At 41.6% G+C, this 18,767-nt stretch overlaps 1 protein-coding gene across 4 annotated transcripts in view; it reads right to left on the bottom strand.

Annotated features, from left to right (window-relative positions):
• cdk6 (cyclin dependent kinase 6) overlaps nucleotides 1–18,767 on the bottom strand; it is a 240,870-nt gene that overhangs the window by 171,417 nt on the left and 50,686 nt on the right. For all 4 annotated transcript variants that reach the window (XM_043689700.2, XM_043689697.2, XM_043689699.2 and 1 more), the window contains one exon: nucleotides 5,408–5,543. In XM_043689700.2, the coding sequence (XP_043545635.2) occupies nucleotides 5,408–5,543 (136 nt within the window). The remainder of the gene's footprint in view (nucleotides 1–5,407; nucleotides 5,544–18,767) is intronic.

The raw sequence follows: 18,767 nt of genomic DNA, 5'->3' as shown, positions 1-18,767 counted from the left end.
ACAGAAGGGAGCTGACTGCAAGACTTACTTTGATGATCTGACATGGAGATAGTGAGGACTGTAGGTGCTGGAGATCAGAGTCAAAAAGTGTGGTGTTGGAAATAACTCCACTGCCCTGTGGCTGAACACTAACTCCCCCCTCCCAACGCCAAGGACATGCAAGTTCTGGGCCTCCTCCACTACCAAACATTAACCACCCAATGCCTGGAGGAAGAACCTTGGAACCCTCCAACCACACAGGATCAATGTGGATTTCACCAGTTTCCACATTTCTCCTCCCCCCAACCTTAATCAAGATCCAACTTTCCAACTGAGCACCGCCCTCTTGAACTGTTCTACCTGTCCATCTTTCTTCCCACCCAAATACCTCACCCTCCTCTCCGACCTATCAGCTTCATCCCCAACTTCATCTACCTATCGCATTCTCAGCTACCTCCACCCTCTTCTCCCTCCCCACCCACCCTACATTCTCCCCACCCACCCGCCCAAACGCTTGGATTCGTAGTCTCACAAAAGAATCTGAAGTAGTTCATTAGTTGCTAATCAAACTACAAAATGGTAGTCACCCCACTGCGGTAATCAATGGTTGTGAAACCAGTCATGCAGCAATAATCCAGTAATGGAAACCTTCCAGTACACAGTCACAAATGGCACTGAACAATCAGGGAACATCCCCTCTTCTGAACATGATCGGAGGAAAGGTCATTGATAAAGCAGCGAAAGATGGTTGGGTCTAAAACAATAATCTGAGGAACTCTTGTCATGATAGTCTGGACTGACATGAAAGACCTCCAACTACCACAACCCATCTTCCTTTGTGCTAGTTATAACATCAATCAACAATGAATGTTCCCTCTATTCTCATTGGCTTCATTATAATTAGGGCTGTTTGATTTAAAAATGAAGTTAAGGGCAGTCACTCTGACATCACTGTTGGAATTCAGCCTTTTCGTTTATGTTCGGACCAAAACGGCAATGACTCAAGAGCTGAACAGCCTCTGAGTAGGTTATTACTGATTAAGTGCTGCTTAACACCGCTGGTGACAACCCCTTCCATCACTTTGCTGATGGAGAGGAGACTGATAGGACAGTAATCACCCACATTGGGTTTGCCCTGCTTTGAAGACAAGACATATCTGGGCAAGTTTTCACACTTCCAGGTAATGGCCAGTTTGTAGCTGTACGGAAAGAGGCAGTGCTAGTGGACAGCTAATTCTGGAGCTCATTTCTTCTGTACCAATGCAAGACTTTTGTCAGAATCCATGACCTTTGTAGTATCCAGAGCCTTCAGCTATATCTTGATATCATGTGGAATGAACTGAACTGAAAAAAATGACATTTACAATGCTGAGGACTTCAGAAGGAGACAGAGATTATGCACTCAGCATTTCTCACTGAAGATGGATACAAAATAATACTCAATTCTATAAACTCACTTAATGGAGTTGAGAGATGCTGTCTCTGATTGGTCTTTTATTAGGAAGTTAAATTCATTTCTTTTTGCCATTTGAAATCATTAACATAACTCTTTAACTCATCAATGAGCAAAATATTGTTTTTGTTTGGTTTCTAGGAAACAAAACTGTTTCTCATCTGGGTAACTTTATCAGGTTATATTACTCCAAGGCGATAGAATTGGAGAAAAGAAAAAGTTTATTTAGGTGGAATATTTAGCCAGAGCCACATTTTTTTTTCCCCCAGCCTTAACAGTTAAACAATGGAAAATTTCATATCCTAAACTGCTGCTAGCAGGCCAAATGCATTTAAACTTCAGCTTTAGCCTTACAAAGCCCCAGCAACAGCCCCTTTTTTGCCTGAAGCAGTTTGTGGATAACAGCTAATTGCATCCACTTGTTTAACTGAAGGGCAAATGTCTGGAGGAGAGGGGAGGGGGGGGGGGTACCCAAGTGTTGAAACCATACATCTTAACGGTCATTTCCTCTGGTGTAACTTGGAATGACAGCATATGACATGCAGAAATTAACAGGGACGCTGTGCTGCCAATTCTTTTTAAGTGGCTTTGACACTGGTTGCAAAAGGACTGTTGTTTGGATGCCCTGCCAAGACCCCACATTGAAGTTCTGAGAGGCCCATTACTTCATTCTGCAAATGGTTTGGAAGTGACTGGAAAGTTGAAATAAGGTTACAAATATTTATCCAGATGAACTGAGTGAAAGCAAAAGGTAGTGCATTATACAAGCAAGGACTTTGCTTACATTTGGAGGAGTGTAATAAAGTCAACAATAAAAACTACCACATGGTAAAATGAAGGAGCATTTGCTGTTTTGAAAGTGCTCTATTGTTGTTTAAACTCTGCTCTCAGCAACTATATTGTTTTCTTTGGCCAGGCACAAATCAACAGCAGATGTCTACCCATTATATGTCATTTTGTTATTGCTCCTTATGCTTCATTAAAGCATTATTAACTTGACTAATAGAAATCTGTCTGGTCAGACAAAAGCTCATTGTCACATACCTCCCAGGCAAGAAAAACAGCAGTTGATAGTTTAACAGATGAGTTCACCTGTTAGCACCTACAAACATTCTACTTAATGTAGGTTATTTCCATCTTTCATTTGTTTCAAATTACAATTAAAAATTGGTTGGCAAGGTGGTTCTCTAGGCATGGAGCAGGTGTGGCTATAATATGGTGCAGATGCTTGGTGTGTCAACTCAGGTAAACACCTCAATGTCTGACATTTTGTCTAACCGTCTGATTTTTAGAAGTTGCAAACGACTGCTCACGTGGAAATGGCTGAGATTCTAGTACTTAACGTAGAGCAGTGTGTGTAGGACTATTGTCCACAGACACTCCACTTCTAAAATGATGTTAAAAGTCACTAAATCTACTTCTGTTAGCATGTGACTCATCGTTAATAAACTAATGCATGAAATTGTAGGAGGAGCCCTTTGCCCCTTGAGCTTGCCTTGCTATTCAATAAGATCTTGGCTGATCTGTTTGTTTTGAATTCCACATTCCATTTCCTTTAACCCTCTATTCCCCTGCCTAAAAAGAATCTATCCATCTGGGTCTTAAAAATATTCAATGATACTGCCTTCATCATCTTTGGAGACAAGTTCCAGAGTTCACACAAACCTCAAAGAAAAATTTCTCATCTAAGTCGTGAAAGTGACATCCCTAATTTTAAAACCAAACCCACCAGTTCTGCCCTAACCACAAGAGGAAACATCCTTTATAAGTTCACCTCGTCAAGATTATTTAGGTTCTGATATACTTCAATCAAGTCAGCCGTTAGTTTTCTAAACTCCAGTGGAAACAAGCCGAGCCTGTCCAACATATCCTTACAACATATCCACCTATTAATCTTGTAAACCACCTATAAATTGCCTCCAATGCATTTATATTGTTCCTTAAAGAAGGAGGCCAGAACTGCACACAGTATTTGAGATGCAGTCTCATCGATGCCCTGTACAACTGAAACATAGCATTCTTATTTATATTTTCAATAACTCTTGAAATAAAGGATCACATCCCTAAAACCAACTTGATTATGCAACGTATCTGCATGAGCACTTTCGGTGACTACTGTACCAAAACAACCAAATCTCTCTGCACCTTGGAATTCCAGAGATGTTTTCCAATTAAATAATACTCTGCTTTTTCATTCTCCCTGCCAAAGAGAATAACTTTATCAAGGATATCAAGACAACTGGATCACAATGTTATTTTATGCTAGTGCCCAAGGACAAAATTTACCTCCATTGTTCAGAACATGTTTAAGAAGAAAGTTTGATCTTGCTGCCTCACTCACACAGCAACTACTAAAATAACGATAATTTGTATTTTTATGGCATCTTTAACATTGTAATACATTAAAGGTGCTTTTCCCATTTCATGGGTACACAGTATAGTCAAAGAGATACAGAGCTTATGACCAACAGTAAGATCAAAGAAAAAACATTTTCAGGAGTACCTTAAGAAAGCAAAATGAGGTAGGGAGGAGAAGTTTAAGGACAAATTCCTGAACTCACAGCCTGAATAGCCATGAATGGTGGAGAATTAAAATTAAGGATAGTTAAGAGGCCAGAATTAGAGGAATGCAAATATATTTTGAGGGTACAGGCTAGGAGAGATTACAGGGGTTGAGAGAGGTGATTGAGACAACTTCCAACCAAAGAAGAGAATTTTAAAACCTTACTCTTGTTTAACAGAGAGCCAATGAAAGTCAGTGAGCACAGAAGTGATGACCATTGACCTTTCTTTTTAATTTAAACTTATCAAAAAACCTCTTTTGTGCCTATTCTTAAAATTTATGTCAAAGGGTTACTAGGACACTCCATTTCAAAAATGTCAAGAGGTGAGGGAAAAAAGGAATAATTATCACACATCTCTCACCTGATTGAACAACATATTAACATATTGTCACAGTACCAGGACAATTTAAGAATATGGCTTAAAAAATATCTAGGGGTGTGTTATTAGGGGAATAGAGTACATAAGGAAGGAAGGGTTAAGGTTAGGGAGTTTTGTTAAATCTCAGCTGCAGATTGTATCAAAATCTGGGCATGACACTTTCAGAAAGATGTGATGATATTGGAGCAAATGTGACAGATTGGATAGAAGTATTTAAAACAGAGGGGTCTGGGTAGAGTTAGTTTCCAAGAATCAGAGAATGCTGTTTTTAGGTAATTGACAAAGAAGCAACAGAGCATAAAGATAAACCTTTTTACCCAGTGAGTGGTTAGGATCTGGAATGTACTGCCTGACAGTGTGGCGGAGGTTGACTCAATCAAGGTCTTAAGATAATTATCCAGTTGTCTTTTAAGAGAAAATGACTACAGGGTAGAATGGGGGACCAGCTGAGTGACTCTTAACACAAGCCAGCACAAATGAAAAGATCAGAGTGAGCTTAAAGGGTCCAGTTTTGATGGGATGGTGATGGGAGTATGTACTAAGGAAAAAGGATCAGTAGTAGGAGGACAAATAGGGAAGAACAGTAGAGGTGAGACGGGATGGAATCAAAGGGCTTGGTGTTATCTACTATAATGGCAAGAAGAGCATATCCTTCAGTTCATTGTACAATGTCACTAAAAAAGCGCTCCTTGTGCGCTTTGTACTCAAGAATGATCTCTCCTTCAGTTCTTGGGGATTATTCTCAATTTGAGTGAGACAAAAAAATGGACAATGAGATCAAAACATATCACGTGTCTCTCCTGATCTTCAATGCCAGTGAAGACAAGTATAAAACAATGCTGATCAATTACTGCTGCCGATTATTAATGTGACCAAGTCAAAAAGAAATCCCTTATTGCGGAAAAATACACAAGACAAAATAAAATAACAACAGAAATAAGAATTAATGTATCAAAAATTGTTGCCAACTTTTCAGACAGTGTGTGAATGAGCTAAAATATAAGCTATTGTATTAAATATCACTCCATATACCTTAATTGTTTCGGGAGGAACTCCTGGTGCAGGGGCTTTCTCCAAATAGGTAGTCAAATCTTGATCAACGTGTTCAAAAACTAGAGTCAATTTTGTCTCTCTGTCTGTTCGAGACACTGTGCATACATCAAACAACCTAGGAACACAAGAAAATAAAGTTTCAATATTGGAAACATGAATGTGATTGTTAGTAACCTCTCAAATCAAAACCCTTCACCACTATGTATTTCTGATAAAATTAAACATGACAAAAAATGTAAAACATTGTACCAAACAACTAGATTTAAATTTTCTTCTTGAAATACTTCAGCCCAGGTAGTGTCAGTATGTGTTGGTTACTCTGCAACTGTAGGCCTGATTATTCTCAACCCTACTCACAAAAATTTACAGGAAAATTTTAAACAGGATTTTTGTGTGTATGATAATTTTCTGAAAGAACCAGCCATTTATTCCTAATAGTCCTACCCTTTTCCATACTCAATTTTTCTTAAAAGCCAAAATGGATTCTGCATTGCTGTGCCCAAACAACCATCCAACAAATCTCTTCTTTTCTATGATTATCTTACCAATTCCATTAAGCAAAGTGACCAACCCCAGTTCAATGAGTACAGAAGAGAATCCCAGAAGCAGCATAGATGCCAAATGACTAAAATAAAACTCAGGATTACGTGGGCAAAATTGCAATAGCATGGAACAGATGTAACAAAGTGAACCATCAATCAAGAGATCACGGTGGCACAGTGGTTAGCACTGCTGCCTCACAGCACCAGAGACCCGAGTTCAATTCCCGACTCAGGTGACTGACTGTGTGGAGTTTGCACATTCTCCCAGTGTCTGCGTGGGTTTCCTCCGGGTGCTCCGGTTTCCTCCCACAGTCCAAAGATGTGCAGGTCAGGTGAATTGACCTGTAGTGTGAGGTAAAGGGGTAAATGTAGGGGAATGGGTGGGTTGCGCTTCAGTGGGTCGGTGTGGACTTGTTGGGCCGAAGGGCCTGTTTCCACACTGTCAGTAATCTAATCTAAGATCAGTTCAAAGCTGTCCAGTACAATCCCATCCAATTGTGACTGGTGGATGACAATTAACCAACTTTAACTGGAGGAGTGGACTCCATAACAAGCTCATTCTCAATGATGGAGGAGCCCAGCACATCGCTACCAAAGTCAAGGCTGGCACACGGTCAACATCTTCAGCCAGATCGATGTGGGACTACTCCTGAGGTCCCTAGCATCACAGATGTCAGTCTTCAGCTTTTCACTTCAGCCGAAAATAGGTAGGAGAGTAAGGTGCGATGAGGATATAAATGGTCTCCAAAATGACTAAGGAAGTTTGACTGATAGGACATATATTTGGCAGATTGAATTATTCAGGACAACGCAAACTAATGCATTTGTAAGGGAGTGTAGAAAAACAGTATTACTTTAAATGGAGAGACAATTTAGAATTCTGCAGAACACCGGGATTCTGGGTGTCCTGGTATTTGAGTTACAAATGTTAATATGTAGGCATAACAAGTGAATGGAATGCTGTTGTTTATTGCAACTGAAATTAAATATAAAGATTAGGAAGTTTTGCTACAGTTATACAGGTTGTTGCTGAAGTCATAACTGAAGTACTGCATGCAGTTTTGGTTTTGTAATTTAAAAATATATTCAACAAACCTTTTATTAACTGGGATTCACAGGACCAGGAGTGTGACGGTTGATCAAATATTCTGGATAATCAAAATGTCCACATAATTGTTGTAAAAGAAAATGTAATAAAGGGGATATACAGTCACTACTGCACATTACTTATAGCGTAAAATCACTGAAATAATAATGCAACTTTGCCTTAAAATAAAAACTTACCGACACAGAGCTTTCTCACTTACACCCTCGACTGACTACTGAGACATTGCGGTATTTTGAGGAGAAATTGAATCAACCGTTGATATTTCGTGTGGTCATTCGATTGAACAACACGTTTTTTACATTGAGATAAATTAAAAGTGACAACAATTGGACAGAATAATACAGTAAATATTGCAGTATTTGAGGTATATAATTTTTCCCAGTTTAATTGGAGAGTGTTGGTTCATAAAGTTACAGTTAAAACAAAGCTTGCAGTATTGCTTTAGAAGCAGTTCAGAGAAGGATCACTTGACTGACTTCTGGGTTACAATATTTAAGTTATAAAGAAAAGGCTGAACAGTCAGGACTGTTAAATTGGAACTTAGAAGAGTGACTAGTGATCTTACTGAATGCATAAGATCTGAAGGAAACTTGACAGTAAATGCTGAGAGGATGTTTCCCCTTCTAGGAGAGACAAGAACTGAGGGGACTCCTATACAAAATGGAGATGAAAACAATTTTTTTTCCTCAACAGAGGCAGTAACTCTTTGGAATTCTCTTTTCCAGACAGGAGAAGAGATTGGGTTATTGAATATTTTAAGGCTGAGTTAAAGAATGTGTTTTTAATTACAAGGGAGGCAATGTTATAGCAGCATAGATACAGGAACACTAAACGTCAAAGCAGGAGTAGGCCATTCAACATGATTATAGCTGATCATCCAACTCAGTACCCTGTTCCCGTTTTCTCCCCATATTCTTTGGTTCCTTTAATCTTAAGAACGATATCTACATCTTGCTTCAAAATCTTCAATGTCACGGCCTGAACAGTTTCATGTGGTAGAGAATTCCACAAGCTCACCAATCTCTCAAGGATTTCTCCTCATTTCTGTCCCTATCCCTTACCTTTACACTGTAACCCCGACTTCTGGACTCCCGGATAATTGAGAACATTCTTCTTGCATCTACCCTGTCTACCTGCAACCGCAAGAAATGCAAAACTTGCGCCCACACCTCCCCCCTTACTTCCCTCCAAGGCCCCAAGCGATACTTCCTTATCTGCCACAAATTCACCTGCACCTCCACACACATCATTTATTGCACCCGCTGCACCCGATGTGGCCTCCTCTATATTGGGGAGACAGGCCGCCTACTTGCGGAACGTTTCAGAGAACACCTCTGGGACACCCGGACCAACCAACCCAACCACCCCGTGGCTCAACACTTCCACTCCCCCTCCCACTCCACCAAGGACATGCAGGTCCTTGGATTCCTCCATCGCCAGACCATAGCAACACGACAGTTGGAGGAAGAACGCCTAGGAACCCTCCAACCACAAGGGATGAACTCAGATTTCTCCAGTTTTCTCATTTCCCCTCCCCCCACCTTGTCTCAGTCAAATCCCTCGAACTCAGAACCGCTTTCCTAACCTGCAATCTTCTTCCTGACCTCTCCGCCCCCACCCCAGTCTGACCTATCACCCTCACCTTGACCTCCTTCCACCTATCGCATTTCCAACGCCCCTCCCCCAAGTCCCTCCTTCCTACCTTTCATCTGAGCCTGCTGGACACACTTTCCTCATTCCTGAAGAAGGGCTCATGCCCGAAACGTCGATTCTCCTGTTCCTTGGATGCTGCTTGACCTGCTGCGCTTTTCCAGCAACACATTTTCAGCTCTGATCTCCAGCATCTGCAGTCCTCACTTTCTCCTCTACCCTGTCTAGTCCGGTTAGAATTTTATAGCATTGAGATTTTCCCATTCCTCCAGTGAATATAGTTCTAACCAATCCAGTCTTTCTCCGTATATCAGTCCCACAATCCCAGGAATCAGTCTGGTAAACTTTGCACTCCCACAATAGCCAGAACCAGTTTTGAGCACGATCGAGTTAGTCAGAGCAGAAAAGTTACACATTTGCTTCCCATTCAAGTGTTTGATTACCTTTTGGTAGGATAATATCAAATATTTCCCTTTTCTCCTTTATCTCTCTGTCGAAGGAGGCGGATGAGGAAACTGAATGAGCGCTAAATTTGTGGATAATGCCAGGCTGGTTAAGAAAGATGTCCAGAAGAGGCTAAGTGAGTGAGCAACATTTTGCCGGATTGAGTATGACACTGATAAATGTGAACCTGTCCACATTGCCAGGAAGAATAGAAATACTATACGTGGAAAGAGGTTGCAGGGTTTAGTGTACAGAGGGATGTAGGTGTCCTGGTACACGGCATGTTATAAGTTAATATGCAGGTACTGGAAGTACAGGTAAAGTGAAAGGAATGTTGAAGATTCCTAGAAAGAACTTGCACCAGCTCTTTAAATGTACATCCTGACTCAATGAAATCTCCTACCTATGCACACTACTTCCACCCAAAGCCAAATCAGGTTGCATCAATTGAACCTGCCCCCTCCACATTTCCAGACTGCGTATTCTAGATCGTAATATATCCCAAAGACTTGGCTAAATAATGATATAAAACCCAAGAGGAGACCCACATTGAGAGCAATGGACAATGTAGATGGGGTGTTTGGACATGCAGGAAAATCTGCCACTGGTGGAAGGGTCCTTTACAGGCTTGGATGGAGGTTAGTGGGGAGGTGTGGGCGCAGGCTTTACACCTCTTGTGGCAGCAAGGGAAGGTGCCAGGAGTGGAGGGTGGGTTGGTGAAGGATATGGACCAAACAAGGGAACCAAAGAGGGAATATGGATGGTTACATAATATAGATGGTTGTGCTGGCACCATTCCCCACCTTTTCCTCCACTACGTCGATGGTCACATTGGTGCTACCTCTTGCTCCCACGAGGAGGTTGAACAGTTCATCAACTTCACAAACACCTTCCACCCTGACCTCAAGTTCACCTGGACCATCTTGGACATCTCCCTTCCCTTCCTGGACCTCTTCATCTCCGGTGATCAACCCAACACTAACATCTACTTCAAACACACTGACTCGCACAGCTACCTGGACTACGCCGCCTCCCAACCACCTCCTATAAAAATGCTACCCTTTATCACAAATTCCTCCACCTCTGCCGTATCTGCTCCCAGGCAGAACAATTCCACTGCAGAACATCCCAGATTGCCTCCTATTTCAAGGATTGCAATTCCCTCTCCCCCTCATCTCCTTCATGTCCACCACCTTTATCCTTGAACCCCACGCTTCCAACCGCAACAAGGACAGAACCCCCCCACTTTGGTCCTAACGTTCCACATCAATCTCCAGACACTGCACATTATCCTCCACCATTTCCATCACCTACAATCAGACCACACCAGAAATACATTTCCCTCTCCACCCCTATCGGCATTCTGCTGAGACCGTTCCCTCTGCAACTTCCTCTTTAGGTCCACGCCCTCCACCAACTCCCCCTCAACCCCAAGCATCTTCTCTCGCTTCTGCAAGAGATGTAAAACTTCCGCCCATGCAAGACCCCAAATGATCCTTCCACATCCAGGAGAGATTTTCCTGCACATCCAAACATCTCAGCTACAGTGTCTGTTGCTCTCGATGTCGTCTCCTCTATACTAGGGATATAGGACATCAAACTCGCAGAACGTTTTAGGGAACATCTCTGGGGCACACGCACCAAACAGTTCCACTGCCTTGTGGCAGATCACTTCAACTCCTCTTCCCACTCCACCACAGTCAGTCATTCAAATCCTGGGCTTCCTCCATTGCCAATACTAACCACCCAATGCCTGGAGGAAGAATGCCTCATCTTCTGCCTTGGGAAACTCTATCCTCATGGCATTAATGTTGATTTCACCAGTTTCCTCATCTCCTCTCCCCCCATCTCCTCCCAGATCCAACCCTCCAAATCTGCACCACCCTCTTGAAAATGTCTTATCTGTCCATCTTCCTTCCTACCTATCCACTCCACCCTCCCTCCAACCTTTCACTATCACCCCCCACCTGCATCTACCTATTGCCTTCCCAGCTACCTCATCCCCATACTTATCTCTCAGCATTTTCCCCCCCCTCCAAACACCCACATTCCTGATGAAGGGCTTATGCCCTAAACACAGATTCTCCTGCTCCTCGGATGCTGCCTGACCTGCTGTGCTTTTCCATGCAACACTTTGATCTTCAGTCCTTACTATCGCCAAGGTAAATTTCCAGTAATATAGAACACATGTAGAAAGAAGTGTTAATGAAGTCGAAGACATTAAAAAAAAAAATTAAATAAGCTGTCCCAAATGAAATGAAATTGTTTGCTTAGCTTATTTTTTTGTGTTTGAAGTGATTTGGTTTGATATACTCAAAGAGACAATGTGTGGGATTGTCATCAATATAGTAGGAATAATTGGGTTAGTTACAATGTGAATAACAGGAAAGAAAACACTTATTTGGTGGTGAATTGGACTGCTTAATTAACTTCACTGTTAAGAACAGAACTGAAAACTGCAATCACAAGCAAAGATCTCCACTTCCAATTTCATGAATTCTCATTCAATGCTGATCAGGAGAATGGACCACGATTTGGAGGAACAGAATAGGCAGAGTGCTTCTGAAATAGCTTTGAAATTTAATAGATGGAGTGAACGGTGGTTGTATCTGGAGCTGCACTGGTTTTGGGAGAGCTAATAAGTAGATTACCTCAGGCATTAGTGTTTTACTGACTGTTTTACAAAGCACTTAAGTGATTTGCAACTGAAAACAGAAACAAAACTATCCAAGATTGGAGATAGTATACTTCAGATAAAGTGGGAAGTTGGACTAATGATTTTCATTCATCATTGACTGCGGGCAGTGCAAACTAATGAAATTAAGGATCATAAACAGTGGTAATGTGAACAAAATATTATGGAACAGCAAAGGGACTACCAGTAGATAAATACAGAGGCTATTAGTGCTGAATGTGACAGAAGTACTTAACTTAAATATAAAGATCTTGAACTATACACAAAGAACTGACAGGTGATTCAGAGTTCTTGCAGAGTGTTGTTCTTACCCAGCTGGAATACTAAATGCAGTTCTGATCACCCCATTAAGGGGAAGGTAAAAACAATGACTGCAGATGCTGGAAACCAGATTCTGGATTAGTGGTGCTGGAAAAGCACAGCAGTTCAGGCAGCATCTAAGGAGCAGTAAAATCGACGTTTCTGGCAAAAGCCCTTCATCAGGAATACAGGAGGAGTGTCTGAAGGGTGGAGAGATAAATGAGAGGAGGGGAGGTGGGGAGAAAGTAGCATAGAGTACAATAGGTGAATGGGGGAGGGGATGAAGGTGATAGGTCAGGGAGGAGGGTGGAGTGGATAGGTGGAAGAGCTTCAGGGCAGAGGAAATGACCTGGGAGTTGCAGTGGAGGGGGACTCCCTGAGATTCTTGTAGAGAGAAGAGGAAGAAAACTTCTATGCTATTTTCTCCCCACCCCCACCCTCCTCTCATTTATCTCTCGACCCTTCAGACACTCTGCCTGTATACCTGAAGGGCCTTTGCCTGAAACGTTGATTTTACTGCTCCTCGGATGCTGCCTGAACTGTTGTGCTTTTCCAGCACCTCTAACCCATTGATGGGAAGGTCAAAGATTGAAAGGCTTGCAGTATAGGACAACTAAATATATAACTGGGATGAAGCAGGTGTCACTAAAGAGGTTGCAGAATCTGGGTAAGCTCATACTGTCAAAGAGCAGGTTGAGTGATCTTAATTGTGGGGACCTGATTGAGGTCTACAAAATCATAAAGGATATAGACAGGGTAGATAGAGATAAGCTTTTTAACCCCAAGGTGGAGGATTCAATACAGAGAGGTCACACTTTCAAGGTGGGAGGTGAATAGTTTAAGGGGGATACACGCGGCAAGTACTTTACACAGAGGTTGTAGGTGCCTGGAACGCGTTGCCAGCAGAGGTAGTAGAGGCGGATACAGTAAATTCATTTAAAATGAGTCTGGACAGATACACGAGTAGGTGGGAAGCAGAGGGATACAGATGATTAGCAATTGGGCGACAGGTTTAGACAGTAGATTTGGATCAGTTCATGCTTGGAGGACTGAAGGGCCTGTTCCTGGGCTGTAAAAATTCTTTGTTTAACATTACAGTAAGGACAGATAAATACATTCTAATATACTGGAAACATCGATCTATTTTAGGACAGGCAATGGAACAATCTGAGCATAGAGTGTACAATTTGCAGCAGATCCAATTTCTGCCTGGAATCTGCTGATTTCTAGCCATTTTATGATTTTTGTTTTGCATTCATTCTAGGGACTTGGGCACCATTGCCAAGACCAAAATTTACAACTAAATTTGAATGACCTTAGTGGTGGTGCTAAACCTCTGGTATGCTCATAGTGCTACAATGCAAGGAATTCCAAGAATTTGACCTATGGATGATGAAGGAATAGTGAATTATTTCCACGTTGGATGCTACATGATTTGGAGGAGAATATGCAGCAGCAGTGTTTTCTCATAACTGCTGCCCTGTTCTTCCAGGGAATAAAGTTCACAAGTTTGCAAATTGTTTGCAAAGAAGCCTGGGTAATTTGCTGTGGATTATCAATTTGAGTGTGTGACCTGCAATCTTGTGGACAAATGGAGAGTGTACTCTTTCAGACTCCTGACTCCACATTTGTAGCTGCAGTATTTATGTAGTTGGTACATTAAGGTTTCTAGTCATCAGTGACACACTGGAAGAATTAGCAATGGCAATGTCTTTGAATGTGAAGGGAGAATGGTTGGATATTACATTTTAGGGAATGATCATTGCTACACACACATTGATGGCATGAATGGTACGTGTCACTCAGCTGCTGAAACCCAAATGTTGTCAAGGTTTGGTGAAAGTAGGTAATGAAGCTGTCCTTGTCTCAGTGTTGCGAATGGAACTAAAATCATTGCAATCATAAACAAAGATTTGCATTTCTGACCTCATGCTGGACGTCATTGAAGGAGGAACAGAAGATGGTGATCCTCAGGACACCAGGAATTCCTGGCATCCAAACAAACAACTACAATTTGTGTGTCATATTATTGTATTTTATAGTTACCAACCATTTATTATACTCAGTCTAAAGGCCTATCGTCAAGACCATTAAAGAGCCTTGAAGTAAGAAGGCACTTATCTTACATAACAGTGCAGTTTATTGCATGATAGCAATAGGTACAATAATCATTAACTGGTTAGACAGAATTACAACCATCAAAAGGCAACTAGGAATGTCCATATCCATCAGGATCTCATCAGCATCTAATTATATTCAACACAAAGACTATGTGATATAATCTGGTTGGTAAAGCACCTTCAACACTATACAATCAAAATTATTAGCTTACACAACAGCTACGAGTCCAGCAAGTGGAAGGCCTCACTTTCCATTTCCCTCCCTTTTGTGAGAATCACGTTTTCATGTCACGGTCAGTCAAACCTTGCTTGATATTAAGGGCAATCACTTTCCCCTCATCTCGGATATGCATGTTTGGATTAAGGCTGTAATTAAATCTAGAGGTGAAAGGACCTGGCAGAACTCAAACTGGACATTAATGAGCAAATACTGCTTCAAGATGGTTGTTTTTCTCCCGTGCCCCCCCCCCAGCAGATTTACAGGGCAATAATTGGGAGGATTAGATTTGTCCTGCTTTGTGTGCAACAAGTCATATTTGGGTAACATTTTACAATGTCAGCATGTACAATGCTAGTTCCCCAAAGTAGATTGATCAGTGAGGTTGCAGTTAAGAAAATGGAATCAATGAATGAAGCAAATCACTGTTCATTATTATTGGTATGGCCTCTGAAACACTGGCAGTTGCAAGTTCCAATATTCACAACACTCAAAATCCAGTACACCTGGGCATGAACCTTGCACCATCCCACATGCACTATTCTTTTGCAAAAAAGACAGATCTATACCCCTTCAAGGAATTAAAGCTAAAGGGCAAGAAATATGATATAATAATTGTTTAATTATTATATCATATTGCATCAAGTGCTATACTGTTGATTTAAAACGACAAAACTATTTCAAATATCATACATCTCTCCTAGTTTCCATGGACTTCAAGAGATTTCATGTTTTAATTAAAAAGCCTCTGATTTATGTTTGATGACATGAAAAGAAGAGTCAGACGAGCGATTCTACACACCTTATCTGAAATTTCTGACATCATTCAACATCGTTCGCTCAACTCCTTTCATTTATTTTAAATAGAATTTTTCAGGTATCACTTAATCTCGCACCATTGCTGCAATTTCTCTGTCCTCCCAGTACAGCTGCTCCAATCTCTTCCCCTTACAGTTCTGAAAATGGGTCACCGGACTCAAAATGTTCACCCGGCTTTCTCTCCAGAGATGCTGCCAGACCTGCTGAGTTTCTCCAGTAATTTCTCCCTGCTTCCCCAGATTCTGTGCCTCCAAAGATTCTTTTTCTTCCCACCTCCCCAAGTCGCATACATCATACCTGAATTTTCCCTCTTGTCCCAATGCCCTTTTATGCCTGGTGTGAATCCAGAAGTAACATCAAATGTATATACATTAAAATATAAACAGGAGGGAAGAGAGGGGTGGGGAGTGGTCAGTGCTTTTTTGTAGAATACCACAATGAAGTCAGGCAGATACAGTGGCTTTAAAGTAAGGCTAGTGAATATGTTTGGTGATCTGTGAAAGAAATATAGACCATCTTGTACGGCTGTGCATTTTGTAAGTGACAAGTAATGGAGTTGACCTACTGAACATTGTTTGAAGTGCATGATCTATGTCCTCAACTGCATAGGTGTGGCACTAGCAATGATTATCCCAATAACGAACAATAGAATAAAAAAAGTAAATTGAAAATACTTGTGGTAAGCATGGCATGGAACAAATCTTAGCAAGCAAAATCTTGTACTCTGATTTATTCATACATGTCTTTTCCCCTCCAAAGTCCAGGAAGGAAATCATAGTTGCACAGTTGACATCCCAACCGTCGCCCGCTGCTGAAATTGCCTGCACAGCTGTGGGCTCTCCAGAAGCTAAGAAAGTAAAAGCCAGCAGCAATGCGAAGCTACAGAAGAAAGTACTAAGAAAGGGCAAAAAGGTTTGCATAATCACAATCAAAAGTAGGAAGCAACCTGGATGATGTGTGCGGAAATCCTGTGCAAATTTCCATCCAGGAAGCAACGGAGTCACCACTTCCACCTTTAGGCCAAGAAGCCTGAATAACAGGCAACATTGAGAGTACTAAGCACACCTTAGGCATCAGCAGACAGAAGGGAAACGGTCACATGCCCACAGCTGGATTGAAAAGGATGTAGCAGCCAATGATGTTCAGAGGCCCTCTGGCACCTCTTCCCAAGGCCACATGCTGACTTGTTTCCAGGTGAACCATTAAAGGTGGCACAGTACCAACCCAGTTCCCAAGCCAATGTATTTGGAGTTATCATGCTGGGTCATGGGCAAAATTAATACAACTCTTCATGTAGGCTGAAACACACCCGCCCTCAACAAATTCATAATACATTAGAGACACTAAAACTGAAGATGAGTGTCTGTGGAATTCGAGAAACTTTGTAATGAAAAGGAACTGTACAGCCAGGATAGGGAAACAAGGTAAACAACTGTATTCCATGCTATATCCAACTCGTTCCTGCAGCCCTAAACTTCCTGAAAGCAGCCCAATAAAGTCATACGATTTTCTCTTCCCATTATAATAATCACTTCTTTGAAAGTACAACTTATGCAAAAGATTGTCACTGACTTCGAGGTCAATGTTTGTAAAGATGGTAGAAAGTGCACATTTGGTAGGTACTTGGGTACAGGAGCAGGAAAATCCACCCACTGTACTCTTTGCAACCTTCCCCCAACCCTCCTCTCTGACCCATCACCTCCACCCCACCACCCATTCACCTATTGTACTCTGTTACCTTCTTCCCAGCCACACCGTCTCTTCTCCACCTCCAACCCCCCCAATCTCTCTCCACACTGGAAGCTCCCTGCCTCTATTCCTGATGAAGGGCTTTTGCCTGAAATGTCAAATTTTCTGCTCCCCGGAAGCTGCCTGACCTGCTGTGCTTTTCCAGCACCAGTTTAATCTAGACTCTGGGTTCCAGCATCTGCAGTCCTCACTTTTGCCTGCTTGGGTACAGGATATCAGTGGTGTTCAGGAGTTATTCTTAAGAAAATAGCCATAGCTAGGACAGGCAGTTTGACACCCCCCAGAACCTGTATACAAAGGCCAGCCATCCAAGATACAAATTGAATCAGCAAAGGAGTTTTGACACAGGCACAAATCATGGAACAAATAAAAAGATTTGTCTGAATTCTTGCCTGACCCACAAGCAATTGGCACACCACAATGACATGTAGAAGTCATAATTTGTATTGAGAACTCTGTAGTGTAAACTCTGAGTGGACCTCTTGATTAATTGATGTAGCAGGACTTGGCACTGCAGCAGTTGGCTATTCAAGCTTTTATGGGTGATTACCAATAAGCAGCTATTTAGAAGCACCCACACTTAGTATATAGGAAGACGTACAGGCATGGCACATGCACACAGAATTCTGGATCACGCACTAAAGTATAATTTCAAACAGAACTAACTAAAAAAGGTAAAGCAAAGCGCATGCAACACATTTTCAAAAGTCTTTGGAAATGATCAGTTGTAGGTTATGACCAGGTGCTCTTCCAGTGAAATGTTACACTTGAAGGGCAGCCAATTTCAGCAACCTATTTTCACATAATTGCAGCTTGCACTAAAATACTTCCAATATCCCTTGACTTGCTTATATTCAAAGATGAACTGGAATTTCATGTTAGTTAACCAAACAATAATAAATGATCTTTCCAGATTTCATCAGCTAACACCACAATTGAGTGTATAAGGGAGTCAGAACTCAATTGCATAATCAGTAATAGCTGCGCAACTGCAAGACAGCTGCCCACCAAGCAGAGTCAATTTTAGTCATAACTAGAGGTATACAATTATTTAACAGATATTGATCTCCACTCATTTTTCTTCTGGTTCTCATCATTTTTATTGATTTTGTTATATGGATGTAGGTTTGCTCGCTGAGCTGAAAGGTTCATTTCCAGACGCTTTGTTACCTTATTAGGTAATGTCTTCAGTGGACCTCAGGCGAAGCAATACCAAAACTTCCTGCTTTCTATTTATATGTTTTGGTTTCTTTGGGTTGGTGATGTTATTTCCTGTGGTGAAGTCACTTTCTGTTCCTTTACTCAGGGGGTGGTAGATGGGGTCTAACTCAATGGGGTACATTGTTGATAGAGTTGCTATGCTTCTAGGAATTCTCGTGCGTGTCTTTGTTTGGCTTGTCCTAGGATGGATGTATTGTCCCAGTTGAAGTGGTGTCCTTCCTCCTCCGTATGTGAGGATACTAGTGAGAGAGGGTCATACCTTTTTGTGACTAATTGGTGTTCATGTATCCTGGTGGCTAGTTTTCTGCCTGTTTGTCCAATGTAGTGTTTGTTACAGTCAATGCACAGTATTTTGTAAATGATTTTAGTTTTGCTCATTGTCTGTATACGGTCTTTCAAGTTCATGAGCTGCTGTTTTAGTGTTGGTGGGTTTGTGGGCTACCATGATGCCAAGGGGTCCGAGTAGTCTGGCAG

This window comes from Chiloscyllium plagiosum, unplaced genomic scaffold (assembly GCF_037043375.1).
Source record: "Chiloscyllium plagiosum isolate Xiang-an unplaced genomic scaffold, Cpla_swu_hap1 HiC_scaffold_5, whole genome shotgun sequence".
Lineage (NCBI taxonomy): Eukaryota > Metazoa > Chordata > Chondrichthyes > Orectolobiformes > Hemiscylliidae > Chiloscyllium > Chiloscyllium plagiosum.
The sequence above is the reverse complement of the archived record's forward strand: the minus strand, read 5'-3'. Positions and strand labels throughout refer to the sequence as shown.